Source organism: Chelonia mydas, chromosome 2 (assembly GCF_015237465.2).
Source record: "Chelonia mydas isolate rCheMyd1 chromosome 2, rCheMyd1.pri.v2, whole genome shotgun sequence".
Taxonomy (NCBI): domain Eukaryota; kingdom Metazoa; phylum Chordata; order Testudines; family Cheloniidae; genus Chelonia; species Chelonia mydas.
In genome coordinates this window covers 129,319,483-129,335,268 of record NC_057850.1, presented here as the reverse complement: position 1 = coordinate 129,335,268, position 15,786 = coordinate 129,319,483, and the positions used below count along the sequence as shown (strand labels likewise).

The 15,786-nt window shown below is 40.5% G+C and overlaps 1 protein-coding gene across 9 annotated transcripts in view; it reads right to left on the bottom strand.

Moving 5' to 3' along the window:
* CDH18 (cadherin 18) overlaps positions 1-15,786 on the bottom strand; it is an 840,354-nt gene that overhangs the window by 31,915 nt on the left and 792,653 nt on the right. For all 9 annotated transcript variants that reach the window (XM_037893304.2, XM_037893305.2, XM_043540230.1 and 6 more), the window contains one exon: positions 3,174-3,295. In XM_037893304.2, coding sequence (XP_037749232.1) covers positions 3,174-3,295 — 122 coding nt within the window. The remainder of the gene's footprint in view (positions 1-3,173; positions 3,296-15,786) is intronic.

Here is a 15,786-nt window from a genome sequence, read left to right as displayed (position 1 = left end):
GAACAAACAGATGATATAGTTTCATCAGATGGTGATAACGCTCTTTCCATTCCACTAGTATTTCAGGAGGATGTTAAACAGAAGCTAATTAAGTTAGACATTTTGAAATGAGCAGATCCAGATAAATTGCATCCAAGAGTTTTAAAAGAGCTGTTTGAAGAGCTTACTGGACTATTAATGTTGAAGTCTTGAAGCACTGGGGAAGTTCCTGAAGAATGGAAGAAAGCTAATGTGCCAATTTATAAAAAGTGTAAAGGAGGTGACCCAGGTAACTATAGGTCTGTCAGCATGACGACAGTCCCAGGCAAGATAATGTAGCAGCTGATATAGGACTCAAATGATAAAGAATTAAAGGAATCTAATGTAATTAATGCAAATCAACAAGGATTTATGGAAAACAGACCCTGTCAAACAAATTTATCTTTTTTTATGAGATTACATGCTTGGTTGATAAAGATAATAGTGTTGATGAATATACTTAGACTTCTGGAAGGTGTTTGAGTTGGTACTGCACAACACTTTCATTAAAAAAATTAGAATGACATAAAATTAACATGCCACACATTAAAAGGATTAAAAACTGGCTAACTAATAGGTCTCAAAATGTAACTGAAATGCGGAATTGTCATCAAGCAGGTGTGTTTCCAGTGAGGTCCCTCAGGGATCAGATCTTGGTTCTACATTTAACATTTTTATCAGCGACCTGGAATAAAATATAAAATCTTCACTGATAAAGTGGGCAGATGACACAAAAATGGGGGAGTGTAAATAATGAAGAAAACAGGTCACTAATTCAGATCAATTCAGATCGCTTGGTAAACTGGGCACAAGCAAACAGGTGTTTTAATGCAGTTAAATGTAAATGTATTAATCTAGTGAAAAGATACAAAATTGGGATTTTGTGTCAAGCTGGGAGTACTTTAAACTAGATATGTGTGGAGTCTACAAATCTAAGAATTGAGGTTGCTTGATGCAACGAGTTCCTTAATGGGACATCCTATTGGTCATTCTCACCAATTGTGGCTAAGTCAGGATAAATAAAAGCAATAAAATGTCTTTTAAATTATTCTGAACCATCATATCTATCTGAACCATCACACCTTTTATCATAAGTAATGGTTAACTTACAATGTACCCTCATTTTCCCCCCTCTTTCTTAATATCTGTCAAACTCATTTGTTGCATCTTGTCTTCAATTACATGGTAAGCTCTTTGAGGAAGGATCCATGACTTCTTATGTGTTTCTTGCACAGTACAGTAACTCGATTCTCACTGGAACCTCGGTGTACTTCCCCAATACAAATAAATAATAATAAAAAGTGTGCAATATAGTTTTCCTAGTTTAAAAATAAAACATTAATAACAAGCACACTTTCATTTTAAACTATTGTGTTATAAAGTCCTTCCCAGAGGTACTACTTCTGGATGTTAGATTGTAGTGTAGCAAGGGTCATGGCATCATTCACATCAGGGAACAATAGCTCCGGAGAGAAATATAATCCCAGTACACATCAGCAACAGATGTCAGTGTGGTCAGAAATATCTGATAATTTAATAAATAGCTTGCTCAAACCTGCCCATATACGGAAGTTCCTTTTGAGAGTTTAAATCTTTGTCAATGGGACTAATTTGCTGACTTAAAAACATAGCAAACAAAGAAAACTCATAAACATTTCAGAGTTTTCCTTGTCCTGTTATAACGCATTAAAAATATACCTTGTCTTTAATTTACATAATTTAAAAATAAAAGCACTGCACTAGATAATATCTAGAAGTTGGAAAAGAAAGTCACATTATTTAGGAGAATTTCACAAATTTTTGTCACCATTTAGTTTTGTTCAATTCTTCAGTCCCTGAAGTTGTACTTTATTTGAATCATAGAATTATAGACTTTAAGGTCAGAAGGGACCATTATGATCATCTAGTCTGACCTCCTGCACAACGCAGGACACAGAATCTCACCACCCGCTCCTGTAACAAACCTCTAACCTATGTCTGAGCTATTGAAGTCCTCAAATCGTGGTTTAAAGATTTGGTGCGGATATTTCTTACATTGTAGATATGAATACCTTTACCCTTTCCTAATGCACACATGAGTTTTCATGTTTTCGATGTGAAAGCCATTATTGCTCAAAAAATGGACCCATTAAGAAAAATGTGAGAACCCTTGTATTTTGAGTGTTTTTCGTTTTGTTACAGATAACACTTTAACTCTAATAGCTGCTCAATATCTGCCTCAGATTGTATTGTAATCTGTGGTGAAAGCAATACTTTATTAAACACATAAAACCAGATTTCTCCATTAAGCATAAATTAGCACAGATTGAGATAAAATGCGTCCCCAAATGAACAGAAAATGTGAAAAGCAATTATACCCTAACATCCATTTTAAGGCTGTCAAGCAAAATAGTGCATAGCCAGAAGGAAGTGGTAGTGAACAGTGCAGAACACTGAAAGAGAGTGAAAAATGTGGAAATATGGTAAAGCCCAGGGCACCGATGGAGCCTACCAGCAATGGAAGTAGCAGTAGAGCAGTACTCCGTTATTCAGCCTCAGTTTTAAAAGAAAAAAATGTCAGCCTCCTTTGCATTATGAACATCTGATGTCATTTCACAGGGACACCCATGTAGGGTTCAGCCTGTTTGTAATCCTCACACAAACTGCTCTTTAGGACAACAAAATGTTCAAAGAAGCACTATGGCAGCTTTGTTGTATCTACCATTGTACAGGGCACCATAAAGGAATCTTGCACCGAGTGACAACTGGGGTGGAAGGACATTGAATTTGTTTTGTAGCATTGTTGATGATGACGATGACGACGACGACGACAAGTATAAACAAGATCATGGGTTTCCAATATATAGTCATTTAACAGATGTGATTATGATTTTGATTATCTTGACTGAACACAGACATCTGATTTTTAACATTAACATCACAAAAAATATTTTTAAAAAATCCCCAAAACACATTTCCCTCCACCTATCACATTCAAAAGTCTGATCAAATACAAAGTATACAAAATATAAATGGCATTCATATTTTTTGCCTATGAAAATATGATGCTCAAGTATTCATTGAATCAAAATTATTTTGCACGTGACATTAACAGAAATAAATCTGTTCTTTTACCATACATTAGAGGAAAGAGAACCGTGAGATGGATGGGTTACCTGACCGGGCTTTGCATTCTCACAGACAACTACATCATATTCTCTGGCAAGCTCTGGAGGGTTGTCGTTGACGTCCAGGATTCGAATATCAACTGGAACATGGCTTAGCAGACCAGGGTTGTCTGTAATACAAACAAAAATGGATTCAGTCATTTGACAGTTTTAATACACACTCTAAAGCCTTAGTCTACACAAAAATTCTTAAAATCATGGTTTGTTGGAGGCTCCAGCTACTACAATAGAACTTTCAGTAAAGATACTTTAGTAAAGATTCTATTTGCTGAGTCTCATTAACATTTTGAAAAATGAAAAATGAATAGACAGGCATAGCATGAATACTAAATTGCTATTTTGTCATATCAAGAAAATTACAACTTACTCAGGAACTGAAGTGGGAGAAAGTTTTCAGAGTTTATTAGATGGTGTCACACTGTATGCTAAGAAATGATCAATTGGCTTCACAATTAACCTGAAAGTGTCACTCCAGTGTTGAACAAAATCTAAAATTAAATATAGTACTTTTGTTTTCCTCTGTCCCTCAAAGATTTCAGGGTATGAAAATAAAATAGTGAAGTGATAAGAGAAGAAAAAAAAACTGTTTAAACCATTTTGTCAAACTGGGCTCCAGATTCCATGCAAGATATTACACAGCTGCAAATTATATAAATATAATAAAGTCAGCCTTGATGCTGTTTCATTGAAGTCAATGGGAGTTTTTCAATTGACTTTAAAGGTGCAGGATCAATCACATAAACAGTAATAAAATAATGAACAATAAAGGCTTAAGTTGTTTAGGTTTAAAAAAAAAACAACAGAGTTTATTCTACGAGATTAGGTCTGTCTCTGATTTCCAAAAAATCAAAACAAAAAGTACAATAAACAGACTTGTTTCAATTAACAGTTTTACATGATGAAATGGGAAGGAAATGCATGTTTTCTTGATCTATACACATATTCTCTCATTTTCATTACCTTACATTGGCTTTTTGTATTTCATTGTATAAATTTTATGTGAAGAACCTTTTATAATTAGCATTCTTCATTATAATACCCTCAGCTCCTGTAACAATATCTCTTCCAAAAAAAAAAATGCAATATGCATCGCTGAACAGAAGAAAAAAAATCTTTCCTAACTGGTTAAAAATGTAGACCCTTTGCTGAAAATTGTGGACTTCATTTTTATGTCCTCCACTGGAACCTAACTAGCAGTAAAAGATATCTGGGTCCAATATTCAGGCACTGCATAGATGTAAATTGCTTGTAACTGCCATGGAGAACTGAGTCTGTGTTTTTTATAATGTGTGTGTGTGTGTATGTGTGTGTATTATCTTTGCCTTAATTAGCCCATATCACATACCTCTATCAAAAAGGTTATTGGTGTGATGGCTCAGACTCATTTTAACTTTGCTGACTGCTGCTCAGAATTCTTCCATCTTATTGATTAGATGAGAAAGCTTTCTAGTCCAAAAAAATTCTATCTAAGGCTATTTCTATATTTGAGCGGGGAGGTGTGATTCCTAGCTCGTGTAGACATACCCATGTGTAGCGAGGTAGCACTATTTTTAGGGAGCTAGCTCGCAGAACTAGCAGTGGTCCATGCAAATCATACTTCTCAGCTCAAATGTAGAGGTAACCTGTATCACCAAATAACTTCCTCGTGAGATAATATATCAGAATATATCAGAATGCTAACATTCTAGTGTATTTCAACAAGCCAGTCTTTTTGAGTTATAGGTGTGCTTTGGGACAAAGGTTCTGGTTGACAGGTCCCCTTAAGAGTCTCCACTCTCTCGCATGCCCACACAAATGCATACAAATGTGTTTCAAATTGTAGTCCACTTCCCCCCTATTCAATACTTCTTAATGAGTTAACATGAGAAACAGGAGGAAGTTAAAATAATTATAAGAAATCAAGTATGGGGGGTAGCCATGTTAATCTGTATCCACAAAAACAACAAGGAGTCCAGTGGCACCTTAAAGACTAACACATTTATTTGGGAATAAGCTTTTGTGGTTTCTGGGTTAGTTTTTCTGTGGTGTGGTGTGTAGTTGCTGGTGAGTATTTGCTTCAGGTTGTGGGGCTGTCTGTAAGCGAGGACTGGCCTGCCTCCCCAGGTCTGTGAGAGTGAGGGATCGTTTTCCACGATAGGTTGTAGATCGTTGATAATCTGCTGGAGAAGTTTTAGCTGGGGGCTGTACTTGATGGCCAGTGGTGTTGTTATTTTCCTTGTTGGGTCTGTCCTGTAGTAGGTGATTTCTAGGTACCCATCTCGCTCTGTCAATCTGTTTCCTCACTTCCCCAGGTGGGTACTGTAGTTTTAAGAATGCTGGATAAAGATCTCGCAGGTGTTTGTCTCTGTCTGAGGAATTGGAGCAAATTCAGTTGTATCTTAGGGTGTGGCTGTAGACAATGGATCGTGTGATGTGTCACTCTCACAGACCTTGGGAGGCAGGCCAGTCCTCATTTACAGACAGCCTCCCAACCTGAAGCAAATATTCACCAGCAACTACAAACCACGCCACAGGAACCAATCCCTGTAGCAAATCTCGTTGCCTACTCTGTCCCCATATCTACTCTAGCGACACCATCAGAGGACCCAATCACATCAGTCACACCATCAGTGGCTCATTCACCTGCACGTCTACTAATGTTATATATGCCATCATGTGCCAGCAATGCCCCTCTGCTATGTACATTGGCCAAACTGGACAGTCCCTATGTACAAGGATAAATGGACACAAATTGGACATCAGGAATGGTAATAAACAAAAGCCAGTAGGAAAACACTTCAATCTTCCTGGACATTCTATAACAGATTTAAAAGTAGCTATACTTGAACAAAAAAACCTTCAGAAACAGACTTTAAAGAGAAACTGCAGAACTAAAATTCATTTGCAAATTTAACACCATTAATTTGGGCTTGAATATGGACTGGGAGTGGCTGGCTCATTACAAAAGCAGCTTTGCCTCTCCTGGAATTGACACCTCCTTATCAATTATTGGGAGTGGACTACATCCACCCTGATCGAATTGGCCCTGTCAACACTGGTTCTCCACTTGTGAGGTAACTCCCTTCTCTTCATGTGTCAGTATAATAATGCCTGCATCTGTATTTTCACTCCAGGCATCTGAAGAAATGTTTTTTTATCCATGAAAGCTTATGACCAAATAAATTGGTTAGTCTTTAAGATGCCACCGGACTCCTTAATGATAAGAAGTGTCACGCATAGGGATGGAAGACCTGATCAGGACAGCATAAGAACATCTACTCCTACCCCAAACTTCCCCTCCCCCCCAGTATTAGAACTCAAATCAAATGAACCTTTTCAGAAGTTAGATACAGGCTGGACACTTCTATTTTCTTGCTTCAACTTTTCTTGTGTGTTGATATTTTCAGTTCAGCTTTACAAAAAAGACTGGTTACCTACCTGTATTGCAAATGTTGTTCTTCGAGATATCACTGCAAATGTGTATTTCGTTAAGGTGAGCGCATACCCAGCGCACCAGAGCTGGAGAGTTTTCTGCAGCAATACCCATTGGAGATCACACATGCACATCCTTGTGACACCTGAGACTATATCAGGGTGGCGGCACCCCATCCCTCCCTCAGTTTCTTCACACCAGAACATGGCAAAATAAGACTCGGAGACAGGGGGGCGGCGGTTGTGGAATATACGAGGGCAACAACATCTAAAAGAACAACAGTTAAAATACAGATAACCGTTTTTTTCTTCAAGTGGTTGCACATGTGTATTCCACTCAGGTGATTCACAAGAAGTACCATTAGGAGGTGGAGCTCAGAGTCTGCAATATGTAACTGCAATGTGGGCTTCTCAACATTTGCATCAGATCTCAAAGCAGTCATGATGGTGTAATGATGAGTGAAGGTATGCACCAAGAACCAAGTGGCAGCCCTACAAATGTCCAGTATGAGGACATCCTTTTGAAAAGCCACTGAAGTAGTTTGAGCTCTCACTAAATGAGCCAATAGTGTACGTGGAGGACGGGTATCTGTTACTCCCATGAACCATGATAATACAGGAAGCAATCCGTCTAGAAATTGTGTGGTAACTGCTTGACCTCTGAGTTTGTTAGCATAAGAAACAAATAGCCAATGGAACATCTTAAAAGGCTTAGTCCTATCAGGATGAAAGGTGCATGCCCTCTTTACAAGCCAAAATATGTAGATGTTCTTCATCCTTACGTGAGTGTGATAATTTGGGGGGGAAGAATGAAATGCAAATGAAAGGCAGATACCACTCGTGGCAAGGCACCTCCTTAGTCTCGGCAGACTTAGCATTTCCCCCTCTGGTGGTGGTGGGCCTTTGGGCTCTTGGTGTCTGGGATATAGACCTCTAATGAATTAAGAGTAGCTCAACAGTCTTTAAAAGAATGTAAAGTCTCATTAGTGCTGTATGAAAACAAATACAAACCATCAAACATAGTTTGTTGCATGTCCAATTGCTATACTCAAAGTTCTGTAATCAGAAAGCTTTTCTCATTGTTATTACAGATGCTATTACCATAGAAGCAGCATCAGATGCAGCAAATGCAGATTGGAGTGCCATCTTGGCCACTAAACAACTTTCTAGCAGGAAAGACTTTACTTCCTCTTGGTAGTTTCTCAGTAAACCTGGACATTGCATCCCAGTTCACATAGTCACATGTAACTCACAGTGCTTGCTGATTTGCTATATGCATCTGGAGAAAGGAGGGGGAATAATTTTTTCTCCCAAATAAATCAAGTCTCTTGTGCCCTACTTCTTGTGGGTTGATTTAAATCTCCCCAAACATGATCTTTCATTGTCAGGGATCACTACTAAAAATTCAGGGCAGAATGAGAATAAAAACCCTCAAAGTCTTTCACAGGAACACGATAACATTTGTCTGTGCACTTAGCTATAGGGGCTAAGGATACTGGCATATTCCGTAAGGTCTTTGCTGGTATTAGAAGAGTCTCATTGATCGCAAGGGCTATGACAAAGCTTTGGAGGACTCTGATCAGACTGCAAGGGGTCATCTAAATATTCAGTAGGCATTGGGGATCAAAAGTTGATGGGACCACTAGTTGAACTGATTGATCTCTAGTCCATTGTGAAGAGGTCAATGTAGGTACTGAGACAGGTATGGCAGATGATACCACAAAAAACTCCCAAGATGTTGATGGTACAGCATCGTGAATTGCTGTTGAGAAAGACTTCATAGTCAGTGCCATGGAATACGCTGGGATCAGTAGCCAAGCTGACAATCATTCTGGTACTGAGGCTGTTGATGCCAAAGGAGAGTCCAAGACTGAAAATGAGACCTAAGACTTTCCCACCACTGACACAGTCCTGGTGTCAAAGTGGGTACCAGAGAAGGCACCCAGCCCTCAATATGCTTCTTAGATGGTACTGATATCAGTACCACTAACAGTCTCTGCACCAGAGTTAAGGAGACAGAGCCGGTAATGCAGGAGATGTCACAAATGCATGGACTTGTGCAGTACAGGATGGTCTGGAACAGAGAGGCAAAGCAAATTCTTTTGCTGCCTCAGAGACCTGTGGGGTTGTCAGTATGATGTCAACACTGAAAGAGCATGCATGGTTCTGGACTCAACAGCCATCTTGTAGATAATGCACTGGGTCAACAGCACAGTACTGATATCCGTCCACCATGGTATTGGACTCATTTAGCTATCCTAAAGATTGTACCAGAGTTGACAGGACGGTACTGATATCATCCCACTGCAGTACCAGACTCAACATCCTTCCTACCGATGGTACCAGAGTCAATGGCATGGTACTGAACTCAATGGTTGTCCTGCGGATAGTACCAGAGTTGATGACATGGTACCCATATCCTGCTGCTGTAGTACCAGGAAGATGTATACATGGCCCAGCTCTATCATGGGTACCTGAAGAGCCCAATGATGTTTTGAGTTCTCTTTCAAGGAAGACAAGCTTATGTGTCCACTTTTGGGGAGGTCTTGAAGAAGAAGATTTCCCCCTCTTCCTCTGTGGAGAAGAGTGCAAGTCCAGGGGTCTGCCAGACAACTTGCAGACTTCATGCGAATGAAAGGTGTGATGTCCCAGGGCTTGAAGCCAGACCAGAGAGTCCCCAAGCAGCTGCCACTTCCTGATTCACCCAATAGGTAGTAAAGTGGGTGGGCTGAGAAGCTACTAGGGCTACAGCGCCAGCCAAGGGACCACCCATGGGAGAGCTGACTGGAGGATCACTCGGCTCCACCGATTGGCCCAACTATGCTATTTAAGCCAAGAGGAAGAACAGGAAGTTTGTCAGAGCAACCCGGTGGTTTTCTGTTGTGGATGCACTGGATTGTGCTTGTGCCTGCCTCCTGCACTCAACCCTGTTCCTGACTCCTGCTCTGCTCCTGCCTCCTACTTCTCTCCCACCTTCTCTCCTATTCCCACCGGGCTCTTGCTCTATGCTTGATCCTTGCCTCTCCTTCTGTCCTTATGCCTTCCCTCCAATCTTCAGTGACCAGTCCTGCTCTGACCCCAGCCCCCAACTTCTGACCCTGACTCCAGCTTGACCCTTGGCTCTGCTATTTGGCATCTGATCTCAACTCTGGCCCTGAGTTTTGATTACTGGTTCTGACTCTGGCTTGGCCCCTGGTTCTAGTAACTGGCAATTGACTCTGGTGCTGACCCTTGGCTTCATTCCCCAACCTGGATGCCTGTTCCGCCCACTAGACCTGACTCCTGCTCTGACTACTACACCAGACTGCGTACATGCTGGTTCATAACAGCAGGGCACTCATGTGAAGGCCTCAGGGGCTGAGGCAGGCCTTACCTGCTCCACAGGTGGTGTTTGAGGAGCGGGTTTCTGGAAAGCTGCATTCTTTTCTAAAAAGAGTGGTAGATACTGCACTTCTCAATGTGCTCCTCACTGAGGGTTAAAAAGGCAGCATGTATGAGGGTGACTATTCAGGATAGACATTACATGATGGGAAGTGCTCAAAGCCTAGTGAGCACTTCATGCCACCAGTGCATAGCACTAAAATATTTTTTTTAAAAAAGTAAAACATAAAATAAAAAGCTAAACAACAATTATCAACTGCTAACTATTTACAGATAAGGTAGAAGGCTAAACTGGCTAACTGTAGAAGAAAATAACATGAAGTAAACTATACATCGATTTCTGAGTCAGGCCACAGGTGATGAAAATGAATTGAGCTGGGTCAGGGCAGCGCTGCCTTTATGTAGGCTCAGGAGAGGCCACAAGGATGTGCAGGACATGTCCCACCCCAGCGAGCACTGGCTCTGGCATGCTGGGCACACACACGCATCTGGTGAACTACATGTGTGCAATCATTCAAAGAAGTAGATATATCAACACCCCAAAAGCCCCTCACACTCTACTGTTATGGAGCGGGAGAAGGTCTGACCATCCTCCTTTTGTTCCCACAGAATCCACTGTGTCATCGTAAAATCTCTAGCTACATGTAATATTGACATACCACAAATAATGGAGACTGTGGAAGGAACATCCCCAGGAGCTAAAGACCATCAAAACTTCAGCACCTTCTGCTGCAAGTACAAGGTACAATTCTTTGATTTTGCCTTTTCTAACACAAATAAATAGCAACATGTATATTAAAGAAAAAAATAGAAAGATCCACCCTACCAAATCCCAAATCAAAACAAAACAAATTCCTCCAACAAAACAAGACACTCCATTGCATACACCTCTCCCTATAAGGAGAGAATGAGAGAACATGAGTCAGATGTTAGTCATATTGCTCAATGCATTAGTGGAAGGTACTCAGATATTATAGTCATGAGCATGGTATAAGAATCTATATTGAATAGAATAGATTATATAAATAGATTCATAACAGCCCACTGTAAACTGGACCATCTCTCCACTACGGAATATTAAAGGCCAGTAGAAGGTGCAACTATGGACATATTCTGTATCACATTAATGCAAGGATGAGGCATTGAAGTTGTCACCTGCACCAGAGAAGATGACTCTATTGGGAATATTTGAGAATGAAAGAATAGTGGGAAAAGAGGAGGTTCAGAACAGGAAGGACACCAACTGGTCACTTCTGAACAGCTGGAAGAAAGGAGCAAGCTGTCTGGTCACTGCTAGAGGGACTTGGAATACCAGTAGGCTTCCCCACAGAAGATAATTCAAAGTAAGGTGGTAGGAAAACCAGACCCTGGTAAAAGAAGATTTTAAGGTATAGGGGAAACTCAAAGTTGGCCCTCCCTAATAGACACACCATGAAGTTTCCTAGGAGAGTACAAAGGAAAGGACAGCACATTCATTTTTAGTTGGGAAAATACAGTTATAAGCTGCCTTCTGTTTACCTGATCCCTCCCTCTTGGTGCACAGTTAGGACAGTCCAAGAGCATGCATCTCACTGGTGGGAAGTATGGGAGGTGGACTCTGCCAGTAGCTGAGCCTGAGCTGATCTGTGGCTAAGAGGAGACTGATCCCAACTCCAGCAGGTTCGTGCATATGGAGTGAGCGGGATATGAACTGGAAAGGGGCAAAAACTAACACAAGGAGGCAGACAGACTGAGGGACAGAGAAGGACAAGGAATGATTGTAGGAGGAATGGACTGGGAAGAAAGTGACAATGTACTCATGGATGAGTGAATAAAGCAGCAAAAATGGATTTGGGGGCAATCCCATCAGTTTTGGGGAGAAAGAAATGGAAGACGTCAGGTGAGACACGACCAGAGGGAGCTCGGGGTGACGAAGAAAGATGATGACTCCCATTCAAAGAACAGCATTGCTCCTCTAAAGGTGAGAGAAATACACTGATAGGGGAAGGAAAGAAAAAAAGTGAGTGAGAGCACAACGTAGAGCATAGACAGAAACATAGTGTTCCCTGTGAAGGTATAAGAGATTCCATTCCTATGGGATCAGAGGCCAGCAACTGGCTGCCTGGCTGATTAGCCACACCCACTGCAGCTGGGGAAAAGAGCTGGAACTTAATTAGCTGATCCTCATAGACGAAGGCAGTAAGAAATGGAGGGAGGGGTCAGCAATACCCTCCAGAAAGCTGAGGGGCCAGTGGCTTTAAGCCCAATGGACTGCTGCTAGAGAAACTGTATTACTAAGGCTCTGAGGTAAGAACCAGGAAAAAACGGGTTGATAAACTAACTGGTGTGAGGGGCAAACTTGGGGAAGGGACTATTCAGCCTGCACAGACTTTGAGGGAAGAGTCTGTGAGGTTTTTTTCATTTGTTTTAAAAGGCTTGAAATAACAGTAATAATTATATATATATATATATATATATATATATAAAACCTAGTAACCCTGCTGAAAATTGCTTCCCTGGATTCTGTGAGAGAACATCAAACAGAATTACCCCAGGGAGCAAGTTGGCTCAGCAAGAGCAAAACCTGGTCTGGTAAAATGATGTTGCTATAGACAGGCCCCACTGCTTTACCCTGCCCCTTTGCTGAGTGTTTGCAGAATCCAGAGGCTTGCAGGTAAGTTTCCTGTTTGGAGCAGGAATTGGTGAGGCTGAAGCACACATTTTAGTGTAGTATGTTCTTTCACAAAATGTATACAAGCCATGTTTGCTTGAACAGGAGTGGTAACAAACAGCAAAACAGGCAACTTCCTTCTTGCAGAACCTTCATATCAGACACTGCTACCCTGTCTCCAGAGCAACAATCTTGCACCTCTGTTACTTTTCAGGGGGTCCTCACTCCAATTCAACTACTTAACAAACTTTGTGCCCTGTCAAGGTTCCTTCCCCACTCTGAACTCTAGGGTACAGATGTGGGGACCTGCATGAAAACCTCCTAAGCTTACTTTCACCAGCTTAGGTTAAAACTTCCCCAAGGTACAAATTAATTTTATCTTTTGTCCTTGGAATAACCACTGCCACCACCAAACTCTAACTGGGTTTACTGGGAAACGTAGTTTGGACACCTCTTTCCCCCCAAAATCCTCCCAACCCTTGCACCCCACTTCCTGGGAAAGGTTTGGTAAAAATCCTCACCAATTTGCATAGGTGACCACAGACCCAAACCCTTGGATCTGAGAACAATGAAAAAGCATTCAGTTTTCTTACAAGAAGACTTTTAATAGAAATAGAAGTAAATAGGAGTAAAGGAATCACCCCTGTAAAATCAGGATGGTAGGTACCTTACAGGGTAATTAGATTCAAAACATAGAGAATCCCTCTAGGCAAAACCTTAAGTTACAAAAAAGACACACAGACAGAAATAGTCATTCTATTCAGCACAATTCTTTTCTCAGCCATGTAAAGAAATCATAATCTAATGCATACCTAGCTAGATTACTTACTAAAAGTTCTAAGACTCCTTTCCTGTTCTATCCCCGGCAAAGCAGCATACCAACAGAGACACAGACCCTTTGTTTCTCTCCCTCCTCCCAGCTTTTGAAAGTATCTTGTCTCCTCATTGGTCATTTTGGTCAGGTGCCAGCGAGGTTACCTTTAGCTTCTTAACCCTTTACAGGGGAGAGGATTTTTCCTCTGGCCAGGAGGGATTTTAAAGGGGTTTACCCTTCCCTTTATATTTATGACATGCCCCTTGCATTTTTCACCTGGGAAACCCATAATCGAAAGCTGCTCATGGACACCATATAATGTGGAAAGGTGAGTCAGGGCCTTTACCCTTCCTTTGTGCAACTGCTCTCTAATGAAACATCTTAAAGGCTTAGACAAAGAAACATTCTTAAATGCACAGGATACCCTTAATAACACTCTGGATTCAGTTATTGCATGACATCTTTGATATCCGGTATAACTAGGACCAGGATTTGGACTGCTGAATTCAGTGATAGTTTTCTATGAGAAAAGAGTGAATAAAGACTTTTAAAATTTTGGTCTGAATTAACAGTCTAGCAGAATGAAGAAATTCAGAAAACCTTGAAGCATTTTGTACACCAACCCACACCACTATGAGTCAAAAAATGTCATGAAGCTTATGACAAATAACGAATACTCAAGTTAGTGCATAAGAACATAAGAATGGTCATTCTAGGTTGCAGACCCATGTTCCATATAGCCCCATATTCTGTCTTCCAACAGTGGTCAATGCCAGATGCTTCAGAGGGAATAAACAAAACAGAGTTATTTATTGAGCCGTCCATTCCCTGTTGTCTAGTCTCAACTTCTGGCAGTCAGATGATTACGGACATCCCGAGCATGGGTTTGTGTCCTTGACCATCTTGGCTAATAGCCATTGATGGACCTATCCTCCATGAACTTATCTAATTCCTTTTTAAACCCATTTATAGCTTTGGTCTTCACAATATCCCCTGGCAATAAGCTCCACAAGCTGACTATGTGTTGGGTGAAGAAATACTTCCTTTCATTTGTTTTAAACCTGCTTGCTGCCTATTAATTTCACTGGGTGACCCCTGGTTCTTGTGTTATGTAAAGGGGTAAATAACACTTCCCTATTGCCTTTCTCTACACAATACATGATTTTATAGACGTCCATCACATCCCCTCTCAGGCTTCCCTTTTACAAGCTGAACAGACCCAGTCTTCTTAATGTTCAATAACCCTGATAATTTTTGTTGCCCTTCTCTGTACCTTTTCTAATTCCAACATATATTTTTGGATGGGGTGACCTGAACTGCACATAGTATTCAAGGTGTGGGCTTGGACTTATATAGTGCCAATATGATATTTTCTGTCTTACTATCTATCCCTTTCTTAGTGATTCCCAGCATTCTGTTAACTTCTTTGACTGTTGCTACACATTGAGCAGATATTTTCAAAGAACTATCCACGATGACTCCAAGATCTCTTTCTTGAGTGGTAACAGCTAATTTAGACCCCGTTATTTTGTACATATAAGTTTATATTGTTTTCCAGTGTGCATTACTTTCCATTTATCAACATTGAATTTCATCTGCCATTTTGTTGCCCCGTAACGTTTTGTGAGATCCCTTTGTAATTCTTCACAGTCTGCTTTGAACTTAACTATCTTGAGTAATTTTGTATCATTGCCAATCTTTGACACCTCACTTTTTACCCCCCTTTTCAGATCATTTATGAATATGTTGAACAGCACTGGTCCAGATACAGATCCTTGGGAGACCCCATTATTTAACTCTCTGTACTGTGAAAACTTGACAGTTTATTCCTACCATTTATTTCCTCTGTTTCAATCAGGTACGGATCCATGAGAAGACCTCTCCTCTTATCACATGACTGCATATTTCACTTTGGCCTGTCAAAGGCTTTCTGAAAGTCCAAGGACAGTATATCCACTAGATCACCTTTGTGAATATGATTGTTGACACCCTCAAAGAATTCTAATCAATTGATGGGGTATGATTTCCTTTTACAAAAGCCATGTTGACTCTTCTCCAACATATCGTGTTAATCTATCCATCTGATAATTCTGTTCTTTGCTATAGTTTCTACCAATTTACCTGATACTGAAGTGAGGCTTGCTGGCCTGTAATTGCCAGGATCTGAAGACTTTTTTTTTTTTTGTAAATTGATATTACATTAGCTATCCTCCAGTCATCTGGTGCAGAAACTGATTTAAGAAATAGGTTATATACCACAGTTAGTAATTCTGCAATTTCATATGTGAGTTCCTTCAGCACTCTTGGATGAATACCATCTGGTCCTGGTGACTTATTATTGTTTA